Source organism: Triturus cristatus, chromosome 4_1 (genome assembly GCF_964204655.1).
Source record: "Triturus cristatus chromosome 4_1, aTriCri1.1, whole genome shotgun sequence".
Taxonomy (NCBI): domain Eukaryota; kingdom Metazoa; phylum Chordata; class Amphibia; order Caudata; family Salamandridae; genus Triturus; species Triturus cristatus.
The window spans coordinates 224,099,107-224,119,351 of record NC_140585.1 but is presented as its reverse complement, the minus strand read 5'-3'; the positions used below and the strand labels follow the sequence as shown (position 1 = coordinate 224,119,351).

At 44.5% G+C, this 20,245-nt stretch overlaps 1 protein-coding gene across 1 annotated transcript in view; it reads left to right on the top strand.

Annotated features, from left to right (window-relative positions):
• Window positions 1-14,154, top strand: part of KDM7A (lysine demethylase 7A) — a 316,134-nt gene extending 301,980 nt beyond the window's left edge. Inside the window, exons 19-20 of the mRNA XM_085651905.1 lie at window positions 9,094-9,442; window positions 13,909-14,154. Of these exons, the coding sequence (XP_085508031.1) occupies window positions 9,094-9,442; window positions 13,909-14,003 (444 nt within the window). The 3' untranslated portion in view covers window positions 14,004-14,154. The remainder of the gene's footprint in view (window positions 1-9,093; window positions 9,443-13,908) is intronic.
• Window positions 14,155-20,245: the final 6,091 nt, after the last annotated feature.

Below are 20,245 nucleotides of genomic sequence, written 5' to 3'. Positions count from 1 at the left end.
CATAGAATGGATGTCTGCCCCCAAGGTTGCGTCCACCTAAAGCAGGGTTTCAAAGGGGTTCAAAGTCTGCAGACTGGTAAAAACGATGCAGTTTAGCTAAAGTGAATCCCCCACAGCGATCAACGCTATTTGGTGGCACATCGTCCATGTTTGTTTGTAGTGTTTTGCAGCGTGAATCTTTCTGGATTCACTATGCTGTGCATTATTCCGCGATCTTGTGGTTGGGTCCGGATTCGTAGTCTTTCTTTCTTTTTTTTTTTTTTTTCGTAGCCCAGGTGGGCGTCGACGTCCCACCATTTGGTGTACCTCTCGTGACGTCGGCGCGCTTCCTGATGAAGTCCCACCTTGGGTGCGCCATCTTCAGATTCTTTTTTCTGCTGTTGGGTCTGGATCGTCATCGAGAAGCTCCAGAGTTGAACGAAGGAAAAGATAAATACGCGTGTTTCATCGTAGGAGAAAGTATTCAAGACTACAGAGAAGAAGAACATACAGCTGGGACGACGAAGAAAGTGGAGTTCCACGGAAACTTCGACGCCCATTGGAAAATGCGCACTCAGACTCTGAGCGCAATGGACAAGACACCATTCAAATTCTGCCGTAACTGCCACCACAAATACGCGCAGAAGGATCAGCATCCAGTCTGCAACCTTTGCCTGCCGATCGACCACGTGAGCAAGGATTGCAACGCCTGCGCCGTCTTCACGCCGAAGACGCTCCGAGTGAGAGAAAGGCAGAGAAGAGCCAACTTCAACATGGAAGGCAAGGGTAAGGCCCCGTCGCTGTACGAGCTGGGCCTCTCCACCGACGATGAGGACAACATCGCCGAAGGACCCGACATCTTCGCGGTCGCAGAGACCGATAAGAAAACGCCTGACAAGGTAGGAGACTCTTCGAGTACGAAAGCCCCGAAAGGGCCCCGAAAACCTGAGAGTGACTCTCGAAAAACAGAGTCAAAGTCCTCGAAAGGAACACCGGCGCCGAAAATTTCGACGAACGTAAGTGGATCCAAAGACGAAAGGCCCGGCGGATCCTTCGAGAAGGACTCCCAGGTGCCGAAGCCCGCCGAAAAGCAGGGTTCGTCGAAGCAGGGCCTCGAGGTGAGCAGCCTGACGACGAAGGAAAAGGCCGCGTCGACGCAAGCTCTGTCGAAGAGACCAGCGCTCTACGCCGATCCCGCCTCCGAAATGGAGAAGAAAAAGAGAAGGCTCGAAGCGGAGATGGAGAGTATCCTTCTGAGGAAGAAGGAGTTCGACGAAAAAATGAGACCGTACAAGATCCCAGTAAGGCCGCCGACCGAGGTCGTCGAGGAACAGGAGGACTTCGACACCGAAGATCTGTCGAGAGATCCCGAAGAGGAGGAGGAGGAAGCCTACTATGAGGGAGAAGAAGACGAGCAGCAGTCGATCTACTGCTCAGCGCCGTCGACGACTCAGGAGATAGAATGGCAAGACCTCGACGCCGAAAGTCCCGAGGAGCCCGTGGAGACACATCCTTCGAGGCCTTCGCCGCCAGACGACATTGGAGCATACAACATGGTCGTCAGGAGCGCAGCAGCGGCCTTTGGGGTGAAATTGGACGAGGAGAAGCAGAAAGCAGACTTTCTACTGGAAACACTGCTCCCCATCCAGACTAGGAGCCAGTTCCTCCCCATGCTCCAAAGCGTGATGAACCAAGGGAAGGAGGCATTAAAGGAGCCCGGAACTTGCAGATCCATCACTCCAAGAACTGAAAAGAAGTACAAGCACTCTTCACAGGATCCTCCATATATCAAGGGATCAGCTGACTCCATCATTGCTTCCACGGCCAGGAAGAGGGCCAATGTGCCGGCTACCTCAGGGCCGCCTCCCGACAAGGAGAGCAGAAGAATGGACCTCACCGGGAGGAAGGTGGAGAGAAATGCGGCCATGCACTGGCGCATGGCCAACTCCAATGCCCTTCTGAACAGGCACCAGCACCAACACTGGGACGAGATGGGAGACCTAATTAAGCATCTCCCAGAGCAGTACAGACAGAGCTTCCCATCTGGTCGAGGAAGGCAAAAACATTTCTAACACATGCATTAAGACTGCATTGGATGGGGCAGGGACATCTAGCAGGCTGATGGCTATTGGTATCACGGAGAGGAGGCAAGCCTGGCTCCGAATTTCTGGCTTCAAACAGGAGGTCCAGAACAACATACTGAACACACCATTCAACGGTGAGACGCTGTTCGGTGCCACGGTGGACGAAAAACTCTCCCAGCTGAAGAAGGAAAATGAAACGGCTAGGTCCATGGGGGCCCTGCAATTCAGAGGGATGCGAAGAGGCACCACAGCTCGGAGACCCTTCGGAAGGGGAGGAAACCAGCCGGGAACGTCACACCAGACTTTCCAGCAAGGACAGCAGAGTGAAGGTCACAGCCAGCAGAGCCAGCAGAAGCAGAACTGGCAGTACCAACCTCTGGGCCAGTCCTTTCGCGGGAGGGGAAACTGACGTGGACAGAGAAGAAGAGGGGGAGACCAACCCTCCTCAAAGTGACTTCCATCGAAAGAAGAGGCTCACCCTCAGGATACCCCAGGGGGTGAAGCGCATAGTGAACACAGTAGGGGGGGTTCACAAACCAAACGCCTACGAGCATGCAACACCATTAGGCGAAAGACTAAAACGTTACCTTCAACAATGGCAAAAAATAACATCAGACAAATGGATTCTGAACGTCATACAGTACGGGTACTGTATAGAGCTAGAGAAAAGGCCTCCAAACAAGAAACCAAAAAGAAGGCAACGCTCCGGGCAGGAGCTTGCTCAACTCAAAAAGGAGACTCTGCAACTGCTCCAAAAGAAGGCCATAGAACCGGTGCCATACAGAGAAAGGAACAAGGGAGTGTACTCAAACTACTTCCTGGTCCCAAAGGTGGACGAAACACTAAGACCCATCCTGGATCTACGGTTCCTAAACAGATTCATAAAAACTCAGAGATTCAAAATGACATCGCTGCAAGAAGTGCTGCCCCAGTTACGAGGAGGAGACTTCATGTCCACGGTGGATCTCAAAGATGCCTACCTGCACATCCCGATGAACGGTTGACACAAAAACCTGGTAATGTTCACCGTCAACGAGGATCACTACCAATTCACAACCCTGGCATTCGGCCTCAAGTCCGCGCCAAGGGTTTTCACAAAATGCCTGGCAGCGGTAGCAGCATACCTTTGGAGGGAAGGGATCCATGTATACCCTTACCTGGACGACTGGCTTATCAAAGCAAGTACTCGCGACAAGTGCGAGGAACACGCAGAAATAGTGACAAATACACTAACAAGTCTAGGGTTCTCGATTCACTGGGGGAAATCATCAATGGAACCAGAACAGGTGAAGATCTTCCTGGGGGCACAGATCAACACCATAAACAACACAGTCATGCCCAGCAACAGGAGAACAGAAGCCCTGCTGAAGGAGACACGTCTCTACCATAAGGGGCGAGCTCTGACAGTGAGAACGGCGAGCAAGATCATGGGGATGATGGCGTCATGCATACACCTAGTCCCCAATGTACGCCTACACATGAGACCATTCCAAGAATGGCTGCAACAACAATGGTCACAAGCAAACGGAAGTTGGGAGGATCTAGTTGTTGTAACGCACGCAGTGCAGGAAGAGATAACATGGTGGAACAGGGAAAACATCACAACAGGGAAACCCTTGACACCTCCAAACCCAACTGTGACCATCACCACAGACGCATCCCAGAGGGGATGGGGTGCACACATGAACAAGCTCAGAGTGAGAGGTCTGTGGACTCCAACGGATGCGGTCAAACACATCAACTACCTGGAATTGAAGACCGTACTGCTAGCCCTGAAGGCTTTCCAGAGGCAGCTGTACAACCAAAGAGTGTTGATACAAACAGACAATACTAAGAAGATGTTCTACATCAACAAGCAGGGAGGAACGCAATCGTTCCCCCCCCCTATCCAAACTGGCTCAGGAGATCTGGAGATGTGCAATCCCACTGAAAATAGACCTGCTGGCCATACACCTTCCAGGAAAGGACAATGTGGAAGTGGACTGGCTCAGCAGGCAGACTTCGGCATCCCACGAGTGGGAGCTCAATGGATGGGAAACTCAAAAACTATTTAGAAGGTGGGGGAAACCTACAATAGACCTATTTGCAACACGCCAGAATGCAAAATGCCAAAACTTCGCATCCAGACAACCAGAAAAACAATCCCAGGGGAATGCCCTATGGATAAGCTGGTCAAAAACATTTGCCTACGCTTTTCCACCAATACCACTGATGCACAGGGTACTCAACAAATGCAGGACAAGCAACATGACGCTGATTCTAGTAGCACCACAGTGGGCAAGACAAACGTGGTACCCGCAGATAGTGGAGATGGCAGAGGGCCCTCCACACAAATTCAAAAAAATCAGACTTACTCTCCATGCAGAACGGAGAGGTTCTACACCCAGAGCCAGAGAGCCTCAGTCTAGCGGCGGAAGTTTCTTTACCTCTCGGGTAGTAAAGAGATTCCTCGAGGGAGCTAAAAGATTAGCACCACCGAAAAGAGTGCCGCCGCCGGCATGGAACCTCAATTTAGTCCTGACTCAACTCATGAAGGCGCCCTTTGAGCCCATACACAAAGCCTCACTACAAAATGCTGAGCATGAAAACCGCCTTCCTGGTAGCAATTACATCGCTACGCAGGGTAAGCGAACTGCAGGCGTTAACGCTACAGGAGCCCTACATACAGATCCACAAGGACAGAGTCGTCATGAGGACGGACCCACACTTCATGCCAAAGGTGGTGTCCGCTTTCCATATGAACCAGACCATTCAAATACCAAGTTTCTTCCAAAACCCGACAACGGGCGCAGAGAGGGCACTTCACACTCTCGACGCCAGAAGGGCGGTGTTGCACTACATAGAGAGAACTAAGGAACATAGGAAAACAAAACAGCTTTTCGTGTCATTCGCTACCAGTTTCCTGGGTAGACCAGTGACCAAGGGCACCATCGCACGATGGATCGCGCTAACAATACAATTCTGCCACAGGCAGGCAGGACAAGAACTATCGGAGGGGGCACAGGCACACTCCACAAGGAAGAAGGGGGCAACAATTGCCTTTCTGGCAAACACTCCCATTCAGGACAAATGCCTGGCGGCAACCTGGGCTTCAGTGCACACGTTCACTAAGCACTACTGCGTGGACATACAGATGAACAAGGAAGCACAAGTAGGACAGAAGGTGCTCCAACATATATTCAACGACCAACGCTCATCTTCCACCCAGCCGCCACAAAAATAGCAAACCGCTACAAAGTCTATGCACAGCATAGTGAATCCAGAAAGATTCACGCTGCAAAACGAATAGTTTCTTACCTGTAGGTGTAGTTTTGCAGCTTGAAGATCTTTCTGGATTCACTAGCGGACCCACCCACCTCCGCCAGAAAGATGAGGCAGGAGAGCAAGGTGGAATAACAAGTGAGGTTGAGAAGAATAAAATACTGAAAAGAGACTTGGAGAATAAACAAGACTAAAACCGCCTGGGGTTAAAAAAAACAAAAAAGAACAAAACAAGGGAAAAAAGAACCCGAAGAAGGTGCACCCAAGGTGGGACTTCCGCAGGAAGCGCGCCAACGTCACGAGAGGTACACCAAATGGTGGGACGTCGACGCCCACCTGGGCTACTAAAAAAACCAAAAAAAAACAAAAGAAAGACTACGAATCCGGACCCAACCACAAGTTCGCGGAATAATGCACAGCATAGTGAATCCAGAAAGATCTTCAAGCTGCAAAACTACACCGACAGGTAAGAAACTATTCGTTATTTCTTATTTCCTTTTTTCTTCATCTTTAGGTCTTGCATAGACAACGCTTACGCTGTCGCTTGTAGTCCTTTTGTCTACAACCTACCTAAAAGACTTTGGCAAAACCCAATTGCACTTGCATATACGAGACCTGTTGGCTTTCACCAGACACCAACTGCCTTCCTGTCTTTAAGCTTGCGATGACAGCGATGGGTTGAACTTTAGCAGGCAGCTCAAGGAAATCTGTGTGGGGTTGGGGGTTAATATGGAGTGGACACATTCCCAATTTGCTCTGAATGCAAAACAAAATTTGCCCTTGTCCAATCCGCCCCAGGTATGCAGTCTTTGTTGTCGGACTTTATCACGTCAACCTGCTGATGTATAAAGAGCTTAGGTGCAGGCAAGCCTTCTGGCACGAATGTGAATGCCATTGAGCTCACCTCAAATTGCAGGGTCTCCTGAAACACTGGACCTTATCGAGCCTGAGGCCATCTTGAAGGTAGGGAGAAGAGCGCGGGTCTTGAAGAGTGCAGAGCCCAGAGGTTCTCTCCTCTAATGCCTCAACACGGGTCACAGGACAAAGGTTACACCCTGGGCCCTAAGATCGAGGCTGAGTATTACTCCCGAGAGAGTTGGGCATATAGCTCTGAGACTAGCCTGAGGAGGAACAGATCTTTAGGGACAGCTCCAGGCACAGACTCAGTTTGGCCCCAAGTAAACATCTGGCAAAGCACCAAGCAGTACCATTGAGCCATGCTGCGGACCCGAAGATCACCAAGGGTTAGCCTCAGAGCAGAAATCCAGTTTGAGTCTGAAATGAAACCGGCCTAGATTACAAAGAATGAATTGAGTTGCGGTCCCAATCACACTAGAACTCCCCGATTTTCCTCCACCTCTTAAATCACCACAGTCATCCTCTCACTCTGACCCGACTTATTTGGACCAATGCAGTCCCCTTTTATCCCAAAGACTCCTATTCTGACTCTAACCATGTCACATCCATGAAAGGAGATAACCCAAAGCAGGTTATCAAGCGGACCCTGACAACGATCCTTAGTTGGATCCCTAAGGTCTCCCCACCCAACAATACCACTGGGTACTAAGCAGTCATACAGTGAGAAGCACCACCCCACGAGGTAAAACACAATATGATGTAGCCAACAAAAATATGTCCAATTTCTCCTCATGCTCAGAAGAAGCATGCTTAAGACCAAAGCAGACAACTTTAAAGACTGAAGTTTGTCACTCCCCGGCTTGGGAAAATGTACTTACCTTTGGTAACGACCTTTCTGGTGGATACTCTAACTGCTGATTCCTCACCTTTGAATATCCCATGCTCAGATTGGATCCTGAAAACTTTTGCAGTAGCTCTCTCTGGCATGGGCAGTTGTGTCCGCTCTGTTCCGACATCAGAGGTAAAGTGATGTAATCGGAGTCATAAAGCCTCAAGACTAGTGCCCTAACACCAGTTCTGCTCTATTTTTGCCACAACTTTTGCAGCGTATTTGAGAAGACTGAAACTTTATTGGTGTAGTGCATAACTAACTCTGTAGTTTATCAAAAAAGGGGAAGGTTGCAATGAGTGGATGGTGGCAGGGTCATTGAGGAATCTGCAGGTAGAGTATGCACCAGAAAGAATGTTCTCGAAGGTAAGTACGTTTCCCTCTGACGGATATTCTACCTGTATATTCCCCAAATTTGAAAAGATTCCCAAGCAGTAACTAGGAGGAGGAGGGTGTTGAGAAAAAGCCATTTGGGTTAGCAAATCTTGAAGTACAGAGAGGGCAAAGTGATCGTCTTGTCACCAGAATGCAAATAGTAATGCTTAGCAAAGGTATGAAGAGAAGACCAAGCAGCTACTCTGCATATGTTTTCTACAGGTACTCCGCGAGTTAAAGCTGCTGTGGAAGGCTTTGCTGTCATGGAATTAATACTTATTCCTTCAGGTGCATTTTTTTTTATCAAGAAGGTAACAGATTTTATTGCACATGATAATTTATTTCTTATTCGTACACTTCACCAACATTACTCGCCTGCTGGGGAAGACCTTCTGAGCTGGTGTCTGTGTCCAGGTGCATTGTGGGCTAAAGGTGGAGTAACATAGTCTTGTGAGTTGAAACTTCAAAGAAAAGAAAACTTTCACATGCCCACGCTCAGCGCTAGATAACAGGAGTATGTAGAGCATGTGAATCCACAGCAATATAATCTATACATAGATGATTAAAGGGTACATAATCTTTTCCTTCTGGAGTTTGAAGCGTGTAAGATACCAATTAAACACCTTTTTTTTTTCACCAGCAAATATGCAATAGTTACTTTTTGGGAATAAATGTAATTAATTGGCAGTGAGTTTAATTAACATGTGAAGCTTTAACAAATACCCAACACAGGAGGCAGGGTTTGACAGCAGGTAGGGTCAATTCCTTTTTGGCAATGGGATCAAATTTGACACTTTGAACGATATGCACTTGTTTCTCAAGAGATGGATACTGCTGTCTTGGGGGAAGCTTAATAGGAGATCAGATTTAACCTTCATTAGATCTTTGTCAGTGTTAACAATATTGCCAGTGTTTACCATTCACTTTTATAAGCTTAATCTTAATAATGACAGATGTGCATGAATAATGCTGTTTTACCACAAAAATGTAATTTTAAAATCTAGATTAATTGCAGCAGCTGGAGCATTCATAATTGATCCGAAAAAAACTTGCCCCTTTCCATAATGATCAGTCAATGTAAGGGTGTTTTCTTCCTTTTTTTTTTTAACATCAATTTTTATTGCGTCAATCGTCAAATACAATGCCAGAGGCGGACTGCTACATGATAAATAGAAGTATTGCGTTTACTTTTAATATAAGCATTTTACAAAAATGAAATAATAAAGAAACAAACACCCCCCAGTGCACTGTCCTTGCACCACAACGTAAATCACAGATATTCGCCCGCTCATAAGTAACAAATTCCGCTGGACCCTCTAGATCCCATACCACAGTCCTTCCCAACTAACACATACCAGCAATATCCACCTTTTTTGGGTCTTTGACAAAGATCCTTGGGATTAGTACACTTTGATTGAAAAAAAAATTCTGCTAGAAACCATACCCAAAAGCTCTGGTAACCATTTAATAAATTATATTCTTCCCATCTTGAATGTTACCAATTGATTATACTGACTCGACTCCATAAATTGCTTTTATTATGTCTCTGGCCATTCAAATTTACCGAAACCCTCATAGTGAAAATGACAGTGTGTATAAAGTTGAATACTCTGCAGTGTCTAACCTTTTTGCATGTCGCCTTTATAGGATGCAAGTAATGACAAGAAATCCACATATGGAAACTGTACTGAGAGAATACGACAAGCAAGACAAACTGGAAGTGATGCTGAGAGCGAGAGTTGGGATGGCTGTAGCCCGCACAACAGTGAATGCACTCAGGACTCAATGGAGAGTACAGATGATTGCCGGGTCAGAGACCGTATTGGCAACAGTGAATGCACTCAAGATTCCATTGAGAGTAGTGGCAGTGACCGACTGAGTGAGGGAAGTCTCAGTCCTGATAGGCTGTACAGCGAGACCTCGTTGACGGTACCTCTCCACCCAACCAAGAGACCTGCATCAAACCCTCCGCCCATCAGCAACCAAGCAACAAAAGGTATTGGTTAAATTTCTGTTCAGCTGACACTACATCATCTTTCAGGTTATGGTCCTTGCATTTTTTGGTTGCAGGGTACAGTATAGGGTATTTCAGTGGTATAGTATACAGATGTAGAAGTGGGCAGCTATGGATCAGCTGCAGAAATGTTTTTAATTGAATCATCTCTGCCCTCAAATTAAGCTTGAGATTTTTACATGGTACACAATCGGTACCTGCTCTGGTACAACAGTTGGGTGTCCCTGGATGGTTGCAGTGTAAATACCGGAATCCCTGCAACATCCACCATGAACACTAAGTGGATCACCTGCCTGAGATAGACCTGGTCTGTAGTGTCCTCCCATGGAGTTCATTCTTTTTATTGGGCTGCATGCAAGTGATCTCATTTACCCCAAGTGCTTCCAGTTACATGTTGAGTACCTGGTGTCATCTGTATCTCCCTTCTATTTTATCTGTGTATATAGTCCATTTGCCTGATTTTGTCCCTGTAGCTTCATATGCTGTAAACAGCCTAATTGGGTGTTGTGCAAATCTCAAATCTAAGCATCAGGCTTTCCTTTTTCAGTGGTAACTGGATGGGTCAGAATTGGGTTAAGCCGAACAGCCATAAGTGTGATGTATTTTTATTGCATCAAGTTAACCTTTTTGTCTCCAGCATAAGGCATTGGGAGAAGTGCTTAGTAAGCATTAACAAAACCTTCAGCCTTATCGGAGCGAGATCAAAATATCTCTTATAAATGCAACAGACTTATTAGTCAAACCTCCAAATAGACATGGTTTCACGTATAGTCAAAATTGGTATTCTTTATTCTCATCTTAACAATTACGAATAGGACGTAGACACTGCCAATTCGTTTCATCCCATGGACAGTGGAACTTCGTCAGGGCTGATTAAAAATAAATAAAAAAAACCCACATAAGACAGTAAGCGAAATCTAAAATTTCATATGATACAATTGTATACAGAAAAGTAATCCTAAAAACACATGCTGTTAAAAACATGATACCTATATAACGTACCAGCTAGAAATTCATAGCTAGTCCATCTATCTTAAGACATAATCCACACCACTCCAACTGCTGTCCACGGCCCAAGCTCGAGTGGGCAAACACCACAAGGTTGTCTCCCCGGGCGATCTTGAACCGAGATCTGGCGAGCCCTGACCTACCTCAAGCCTCCAGCTGACGCCTGCAGCCTAAATCCGGAAGGTCCCCCCCCCAACTGCGACCAGGAGCTGGTAAGAAGATCCGACCCTAAAAGGCACCCGATGCCCCACGGCCTTGGGTGAGCCAACAGATGCTTCCTAACCAACCCCCAACATCCCAACTTGCCTCTCGAAGTGCTGGTCGCACCCAGAAGACCTTTGTCCCCAAGCCTGCAGTGCCTTTGCAAATCGTAGCTTCTTCATTGCAAACAATAGGGCACCCAATGTCGAAACTGCACCCGGCTGCCCTGTGCTGCTGAGGGTGTACCTTTGGTGCTACTTTTTTTCCCAATTTACCCTGAGCTGGAGTCCAGGAGCTTTGCTCCCACAACCAAGTGGCCTGCTCGCCAGCAGCCACAAACTGGAGGCCCTCTATCCCCCTTTGGATAACATTGGGCCTGAGCACCTGGCCGCCCAAGTGCCACTGAGGGTGTAACAAAAGTACATCCTTGACACCCGGGGGACCCCTGAGTCTACCCCCAGAACCTCAACTCCCACTACCAAATACTTACCTTAAAACCGATAACACTATTTGCCTCCATAGGATAACATTGACTGTCTTGGAAAAGTTTCTAAGTGTGGAGTTTGAAAACCTAAAGAAATTCTTTAAAATTGTACCAACTAACAAAAACGATTTTACGTACCTGTTTGCAGGAAATGTCCCAGTGTAGTATCCAGGTAAGAAAAGTAATCTCAAAAGTAACTTGGTTCTAGGAAATACAATACCTAAAAGAATATTTTTATACAAAAACAATTGGTCTAAAGTTCAGTCTTTGAGTGTGTGAATTAATTTGCTGACTGTGTACAACAAATGCTTAACACTGTCCTCTGATAAACCCTTGCTGCTCGACCACACTACCACAAATAGAGAGTGACGGGCTATCTAACTTTACCTCTGTCTACCTTTGGAGTTCCACTGGACTCTGTTCACACTATACCTCACTGTGGTATAGTATATACAGAGCCAGTGTCCTACAAATAGATTTCAATTGACATTTAGGAGTGGCATTGAAGGAGCAGGAGAGAAGGTGGGTATTGACACTTTCTTCAAAGGTCATTATGAACATGCAAGGGCAAATGAGAGAATGGTACATTAAGGAAGAAGAATTGTGTAGTGAGGGCTTTGATTTTGTTCAAGATGGAGGTAATGTTCAATGCTGAATTTGGAGAGAGCTGTGGGAGATAGGGGGCAGTGAGTCAGGGGGAGAGCTTAGGGTGAGATGGTTGTGTCACAAGATGGGGCTGAGATCTGAGTGGTGATGTGAGAAGAGAGCAGTATGGAAAGCTGGCTATGTTGATCAAGGGGAAAGCTGGCATATTGGAGTAGGGCAGAGATCATGTTGGAACCTGATTATAAGGAGCCATGGAAAAAGGTTAACAGAGAACAATTGGGGCTAGGAGTTGTGTGCCTGGTTGAAAGTGGTTTGTGAGGGACCATGACTGAGGAGTAGGACAAAGGACCTAGTGAGAGGGAGGTGAGGTTGTCAGCTCTGTGTATCATGTAAGTGAGCGGAGCAGCGCGAGATTTTTGGTGGATGAGGTTGACAAATGTAGAAAAATGAAAGCTGCTATCAGTTCGTTGGGTCGGGCATTGTGTTGAAGTTGGGGGGCTTGCGAGGGTTGCAAACATTTTCTCTGTAGGGGCAGGTGAAATTTAAAATCAAATTGGCAAGTGTCATCCAATGCTGGAACCCTAATTTTTCATTGTTGAAAATGGAGATTGATTGAAGATTGATGCACTTCCATGGATAAAAGGAAGGTTTCTTGGAGCGTGCCATTCCATAGGACATTTTTCTTCCTCCTGTAACATCAAGTGAGTTGGTAAAAACTATTTTCAATTGAATAATAGAGAAGAGAGATGGTCTATTTTTAGGCATTCCTTTCAGCCCTAGTTATACTGGTCTCGCCGGCACCTATAGAAATTCCATAGTAACTGTCTTTTTGGATCCATGTTTAGTTAGGTTTGGGGTGGTGGTGTGTGTGGGGTGGGCAAGTCATAGGGGATTTTACAGGCTTTATGACCTGACTTAGAGAGGTGATTTGAGAGCAGCAAAATAACTGAGTAGGCGTTCATTACTGGAGGATATATCCTGCTGAGGTATCCCAGATTGTGAGGAGGTGCGAATGAAGAAATTAGGCACATCAGAAGTGAGATTATTGACTTGGTGGCCACAAAAGAATGTCTAAGTAGTCCTTTGTCAAGGGGGACTGTTTTCCTGGCATTATTTGAATTTAAAAAAAAAAACAAAACGTTTTTCTTGAGTTTAACCACCGGAACGAGGATGTAGTTGAGTGTTAAGGCAAATGTATGATACAGGGACACAATGAACGATTGGAGGGGGAGGTTGGGCGCACGTGAGTGTGTCCTAGTCCAGATCACAGAAACATGTAGTTGACAGAGTGGTGGTGATTATCAGACATTGGCCAGTGTGTGGGAGGGGCCATGTTATAAAACTACATAAGAAGGTAAATAAACGGAAGGGACAAAATGGGGGAGGGCAGAGCTTCCAGGGTTTAAATAGAGGGGATGAGTTGGAGAGTTAACTGAACATATCTAAGCAGTGTAGACAAGTGAGGGAGTGCTTCTCCCAAGATGGCCGCTGCTGTACACAAAGTATAGCAGCTGCAATTCTTGGAGAGGACAACATGAAGTTGCGGTCCGCATCTTTGCTGAATAGCAAGTCCAGCTAAATGCGTAACCGAAATGCTGAGTGTTATGACTTTAAGGACCTCTGTTAGGGGCGTAGCTTTGTCAGCAAGATTGGAAGTGTGAACTTCAGATTTCCCAACATTCACGCCGTAGCATCTTGTGAAAATACATTATATGATAAGCAGGGCATGAGGGGGCTTAATGGGCAGTGTGTTAGGCAGTGTGTTAGGAGTACTTGAAACATAATATTTTTCAAACTAACCAACATTTTTTGAGAAATTCTAAACAGAGACAAAAGAGCGAGTGTGTGTTTTGTCTGTGTATGTGAAAATCCAAGACGAAATTCGGCAAACACTTTGCCATACCCAACTGAGAGCACTTGTACCTATCGATTTACTAAAGAATACTTTTTTAGGGGGGGTGTGACACCCCAAGCTCCTCCCATGAAGCCACGCCGCTGACCTCTGAGCCCACACGGGCTTAGATGGCACGGAGGGCTTATGGATTTTGTTAACTGTCTATAAAATGACCCAGCTCTGCTTGTCTGCATGGGTTTACATGTGCCAGACTTCTCTCTTCATTGGAAGTAACAACGCGCTTTCTGTTCACAGGCAAACGGCCAAAGAAAGGAATGGCAACAGCCAAGCAGCGGCTCGGGAAGATCCTGAAGCTGAACCGCCACAGCCAAACGCGTTTCTTTGTGTAACGTCGCAGTGCAGTCACTGCGTGTCCTGCGCATACCAGCTTGTGGTCAGCAGAGCCTGGAGCTGCTGTTTCGCCTCGGCCCTGGATGGCCGTGCTTCACTCTGGCGTATGGAACACTGCTTGACGAACAAAGGGAAGAGGACTCCGTGTTTCACTGTGCCACACCCTCTCAGCAATAAGGATGGGGCCAGGGGAATCAGGAACTGAAGCCAGCTTCTCCTCAGGGTCCCAAGAGCTTTTTATTGCCAGTAGCATCTCAGCTAATTATTTGGAGGGGATGAGGGTTTCGTTCTCATCAGTAATTTATTTGGAAAATATTTTAATTGACCTTTTTAATTCATTTTGTTTTTGAAACATCTATTTATTTGGAAGACTTGTTTTTTTTTTTTTTTTAGAGTCATTTATTTTGGACTTTAATGTGAAGGCTTTTATTTGTGCTTGTCTGATGTATGTTTAGTGGAGTGGAGAGCCACAGCAGCAGGATTAGCATACACTTCTTATTCAGGTTCTAGTCTTAAGCAGGGATTTGATGCAGTTTTCTATTTTAAATCAAGGCATTTTCTGAAGTGTATTTGTGCGCATATATATATGTGTGTGTGTATATATATATATATATATATATATATATCACTGTTTGCGAACTTGCCCTGTAAGTTGTGCACTGTGCTCAAGCCCTAGTTTAGGGTTTCTTCTCCATACCTCATAATAGTTGTACAGAAGATGGAAACGCCTCCCAAAACAGATGGATTTGCCTGTGCATCATTGCAGTTGCTGAGATTTGGGTCTTGAAAGAGGTTCCGATCATGCCCCTTCAAGTCTCTTTAAACTGTTATGACTGGTGCCTGCAAGCTGCAAGTCAACTTCAAAAGGAGTGATTTTTGCTAAGAATGTGACCTGCTATAACTGTAACATGGCAGCAATCAAATCCTCAAATGGGAACAATAGTTTATTAACTTTAATCAGTTTTTCTGTTCGTTTGGTCTTGCTTCCCATGCAATAGACCAACTTTTACACAGGGCAAACATTTCTTATGTGTTAGTGTCCCCATAAAGCATCGAGACAGTATCCGAGTTCATTCGTAGTTGTACTTTCTTGCACAATCTATAAACTCAATTCAGTTGCAGCCAGTATACAAGCTGTGGCTGTATTAAGCTAAGTGAGGTAATCCCTAAATATCCATAAGCTAAATACTGCCTTTAAGGTTTTTGGGAAAGACCAACTGAAAGATTGAACTTGGCCAGGTGAGACTTGCTTTTTCAAAAGGCCTAATACTAATTTTCTGATAGTCTTCTCCTTAGTATCTTTGAAGGATCATTTGGTAAAGAAGCTGTGCCTTCATCGTGATTCAGCAAGGCAAGCTATACTGTCTGGGGGGACATTTCCACTTCACAAGATTGCGCATACTCCTGTAAGACCCCGTTTCATTCCCTTGAGTCTTTTCTTGGGTACCTGCGAAGGCACCGTTCAGCCTTTGTAGCCACCTTGTAGCAAATGACGGTTCTGAAGCACTTGTAAATATCCAGTTCTAGATTTGTATGTATATGTAATATAAAATTTAATAATTCTTTTGTTTTTAATCAATTTATTTCTGCAATGGTGTTTTTTGCAGTACAGTCAAAATGGACTTTGGAATGGATAAGTAAAGTTAACTTCTCGAACGTCAAACCAGAAGTACAGTTTGTCACAGAGAAACACTAGAGCAAAATATTGATGGGGCATTGATTGTTTTGGGATGGAAGTGTGAAAAAGGGGTAGACTGAACAAAGTGCGAAAACAATGGGAATGCGGTAATGCATGGGATGGTTAGCAAGGCCACTGACCGAGCAGACGTAGAGCAGGATTACTATACGTGAGGACTTGCAAGTAAGTTGCACTTTCAAAAGAACAAAAATAACTGGCTTTCTGCATGCCCTTTATAAATTCGGAATTACGTATATTAAGGTAGAGTAGTAGATGCCTTGTATTTACAAGGATCTTCCAGTTTTATGCACCTCACCCTGCAGTTTAATTGTTATTCTAAGTGACTTAGATTTTCTTAACAATAGTTAGTCTTTGCAGGTGTTTGATTAAATGTTTGCTGTTTACCTGTGCTGATTTGATTATCCTCTACAGACACTGTTTGATATCCTCTACAGACACTGTTTGGTATCTGACCTATGAAGGTTTGTATTTTTGGCAAAAAGTTTAAAACTTAGAATAGACCCAAATTACGCTTACGTTTCTATTATCCTCATCGGTTTCAGACTTATGTGGTGGTGTTGTGTACAACCCACACATTCTACAAAGAGATCTAAAAGACAGTTTTGGTCTAAATTCGAAGTCTTTAACACAAGATTATTTCTCATGTATGCACTTGGTAATCAACTCCTATTTGTAAACAAGTTAGAACGAGTTTAGAAGACTGGGATGTATGGGTGGTGGTGAACCAATAGCTACTCTAACTTTAACCTTTTGATTCTGCTCTTCAGTTTCTGCCCTTGACCGACTTCAGGGCTAGGAGACCAATTAAGCATCTGCATGAGATTGTTCCTTCTCTGGTGTGTGAAAAGTGGGAGCTGAAATAGACTGATCAGACTTTGTTTGTGGAGCAACTAACTGGGTTTCTGGTTCCATGTTTATGTTGATGGGGGGCACTTCAAAATAGTGTCCAGTGGCTGAATGCCCCAACGTTCTAAAGCTAACCTCTTATTCGATGGTTGGAAGGGCATTTATCTGGAAGGGCAAGGATGTTGCCGACCGTACCTTTCCTGACAGATAAAGTGCCTAGCTCAGTGACCTGCTTATTATTTGCTTTGTGATTCAGTTTCCTCTCCATGTTCCTGGTGGCTCTCCACTGTGTTTTACTGTACTTTGAATGTGCTAACGAACAGGATACTTCTTTCTTCCGCCTTCGTTTTCTTCCCTTTAACCCATCGTCTGCCTGAGAAATTAGCACTGCTGCATAAAATCAAAGTCGGAGACTGGAAATGGCGAAAAGGACTTGTTGGATATTGACTGCCCAAAGATGGTCTCTTTGAAGGAGAAATGACCTCATTTGTGCATCCTCGTGTTGGGCATGTTTGTTGTGTTGTTAAAGCACTGATGTGTTGAGGTTTGTGGATCAACGTACAGGCGTTGAATAACTGCTGGAAAGTTGAGAGGATGAGCTCTCATCCCCCTTTTACTTTTCTAAATGCACAAGATCACGGAGGGGCATCTGCATTTCCAGTGCACCGTTGGTGCTGTTGATTGTCCTATATCTGCACTCGTGAGTTCTAAAACAAAAGCATATCTGCAGGTGTTATGATTTTCTTTGGAAGTTTGCTTTTTACAAGATAAGGATGTAAGATGAAATGTTTGACTTGTCTCTTGTTTTACCTCTTCCTTACTTCATTTCTTCTTTTATTCACTTGAGATTCTCATAAGCAGGACACTTGGGAAGAACTTGAAGACAACCCATTACAGCCTTCTGCCCACTAGCACTCTAGCTCCAGGGAGGTCATTCAAGGATGCTTAAATGACCTTGGAGATAGTTACCTATGCAACCTGTGGAATTCCATGTTTATAAATCCATTCCTTTGAAATGTGTACTAAAACCTTAACTCCTGTTTAATCTTGTTTAGTGCTTTCTTCCTCTGAATTCATGCAGCATTTCCAGTTATGGAATTCTGAAGGGACTCAACTATAATAGCTCATCCTCTCGAACAGTCCCCCACCCACCCCTTTTTCTGAGGTACATTGGCTGACAGGAGAATTGCAAGTGAATGAAAATGTAGCACTGTGGTTGGTTGTGTATTTATTCCCAAAGGCTGTCTTGAAATTTGGCTATCTTCTCTTACCAGAGCCATGTATGGAAAAGCATTCCGTGATTGAGGGAGGTTGACCTCCAAAACCCTCCTTAGCTCTTGTAGTTTTAGAAAAGTGGTGAATTTTACTCTGGTCAGAATGATCAATATAAAAAAAAGACAAGTGGTCTGAGGATGTATGGGCAGAAGGTAAACCCATACCGCCCAGTGACTAGAAGAACGTAATAATTCCGTTATACAGTGTCACACACTTCAACTCTGAAAGCTATCATTGCTGCACCCTCACTATCATGGAATGGAGTTCGTGTGGCTGAATGATGACATCTGAAATGTGATAAGCAGCAGTCAAGTATTTGACCCCCAAACATAAGCAGCAGTCGATTATCTGACCCCCAAACAAGCCCACTGTCTGTATTTTATGTTGAAACTCAAGCCATAATTTTCTAGTGCTTTTGGAAAACATGAAAAGGCGAGAGGGTAAAAAAAGCTCTTTCCAAGTGCTCAATCGACATCTATTGCCACGTTTATCTCTTTGGTTTTTGCATCTATTCAGGGCTGTGATAGATTTCCTCCTCTACCTAAAGATTGCTATTGAAAAGAAAGAATGTTTTTTTTCAATATTTTGTACTCGTTTTCTAGCAGCATTTTTCCAGCTTTGTATCTGTTGCTCTTCCACACTCACTGCAACTATTTCTGGTAAAAAGAAAAGTTTGTTATCCATGCTGCTGGCTTGTTGAACACTACAGTGGCTTGCCTCGTCTACGGCCCATCTCCTTAATTGGACAAGAGGGCGCTGCCAGCAGCTTCAAAGAGCATTTTTTCCTACAATGAACAGTATTTCCCCTTGTTTGCCTGCAGGCAGGGAAAGCATATGTACAGGATTTTAAACAAATCGCTTTGTATGTTTTTACAGTAGAAGCGCACACTGAATGGCCCATGGAGGTCAAGTGGCTTGTTTTCAATATTCACAAGTTTTCTGTACTTTTAAATATTGGAATTAAAATGTTGTGTTCTTCTTGGTTTTCAAAGTTGTATTCTTTATTTTTCATTTTTTCATTATTTGCTAGACTGAAAACTCAAAGGAAATTCTGGGCTGATGGTTTGTCCTTTAATCTGAATATTAAGAATATCAGTTGTTTACCTGTGTCCAGGGTATTTCATAGATCTAACTCAAGGTTTACCTTACCACTCTGTGTCATGACCAGAAACTGCTTTTCAAAGACCGTCACTTCACTGTGATTCACAAGTGGTGCAGTGCAGGTGTCATAACTTTCCCATTTTGTGCAAAGATGAGATCCCTTGCCAGGTGTGGGCTGAGCTGCTCATCACATTTAGTTCTTCCATGTTTTTGTACTTTTTCAATTATTTTCAAGTAGGTTTTTGCCATCCTTCTTTGGTACCCTGCAATGCAACACTGGTTTAAAGCATGGTTTTCATTGCCACAAACAGGCTACAGCCTGTGAGCCTTCTATTTAGAGTTGTGCTAAAATAACACAGCGTCCTATACAATATTAAAAAAAAATAAAAATAGAAGTAATTGAAAAACCTGACCCTTCCACAAACTTTAACTGTATGGGGGAAGCATCTTATACATTAAAGTTCATTAATATTTGCTCCACACTGCTTAAATTACCTTCTGTGCTTATCCATCTGCTATACTGCCTGCGACGGTGTGGAATTTAATAAAATATCTACTTGTCCATGGGACAGGTTGCTTAATATATCTACTTGTCTCTTTGGTGCCACGTAGTGCGGCTACAAATTATGGTAGCAATCTCCTTATATAAGAGCTCTGATAATAGCCTCTCTGATTATGCCAGGTAGAATACTAGAGTAGGGTTTGAATTCTAGCAATTCCCTTTTTGGTGCTGGAAATAATGTTGAACAATAGTTCTGGGTGTGAATGCCCTTTTGAGTCTGTGCAAACCTACTAACTTGCAAGTTATAGGAGTTTTCACCAGCTCTTCTCTAATATTTCCCCGCATTTAGAAAGGTTAGAAATTTACTCTGGACAAGGGCAGAAGTAAAACTTCTTCCAGGGTTGGGGGGACATACGTGGTCGGAGGGAAAGTGAACTTGTAAATGCTCAAAAGATTTTCGCATGAGCAAATCTACCCATGCATATTTGCTCATGCTAAAATGCAGTGTCCAAATAGTGTCTAGTAGTAAGATTTCCCGGCCTGCTTCTGTAAATTATTATGAATTCATGCAAGCTGTAAATCTACACTACTCCTAGGACATATACCATAGGTGAGCTTTTGTGAGGTAATTTAAGAATTGGGCCTCAAATTAGGTCTTGAGCTAACGAAGACCTTTTGTTTTTATTAAGGCTTTCTTTATGTGCAGGCTGGCTTCATTGCGTGTGACAGCATTCTGTTCTTTTACAAGGAGCATATCAGCCCTGTTAAGTGCCAGGGACTGCTGTGGCAATGTGTGCTTTTTGAGACCGAAAAATATT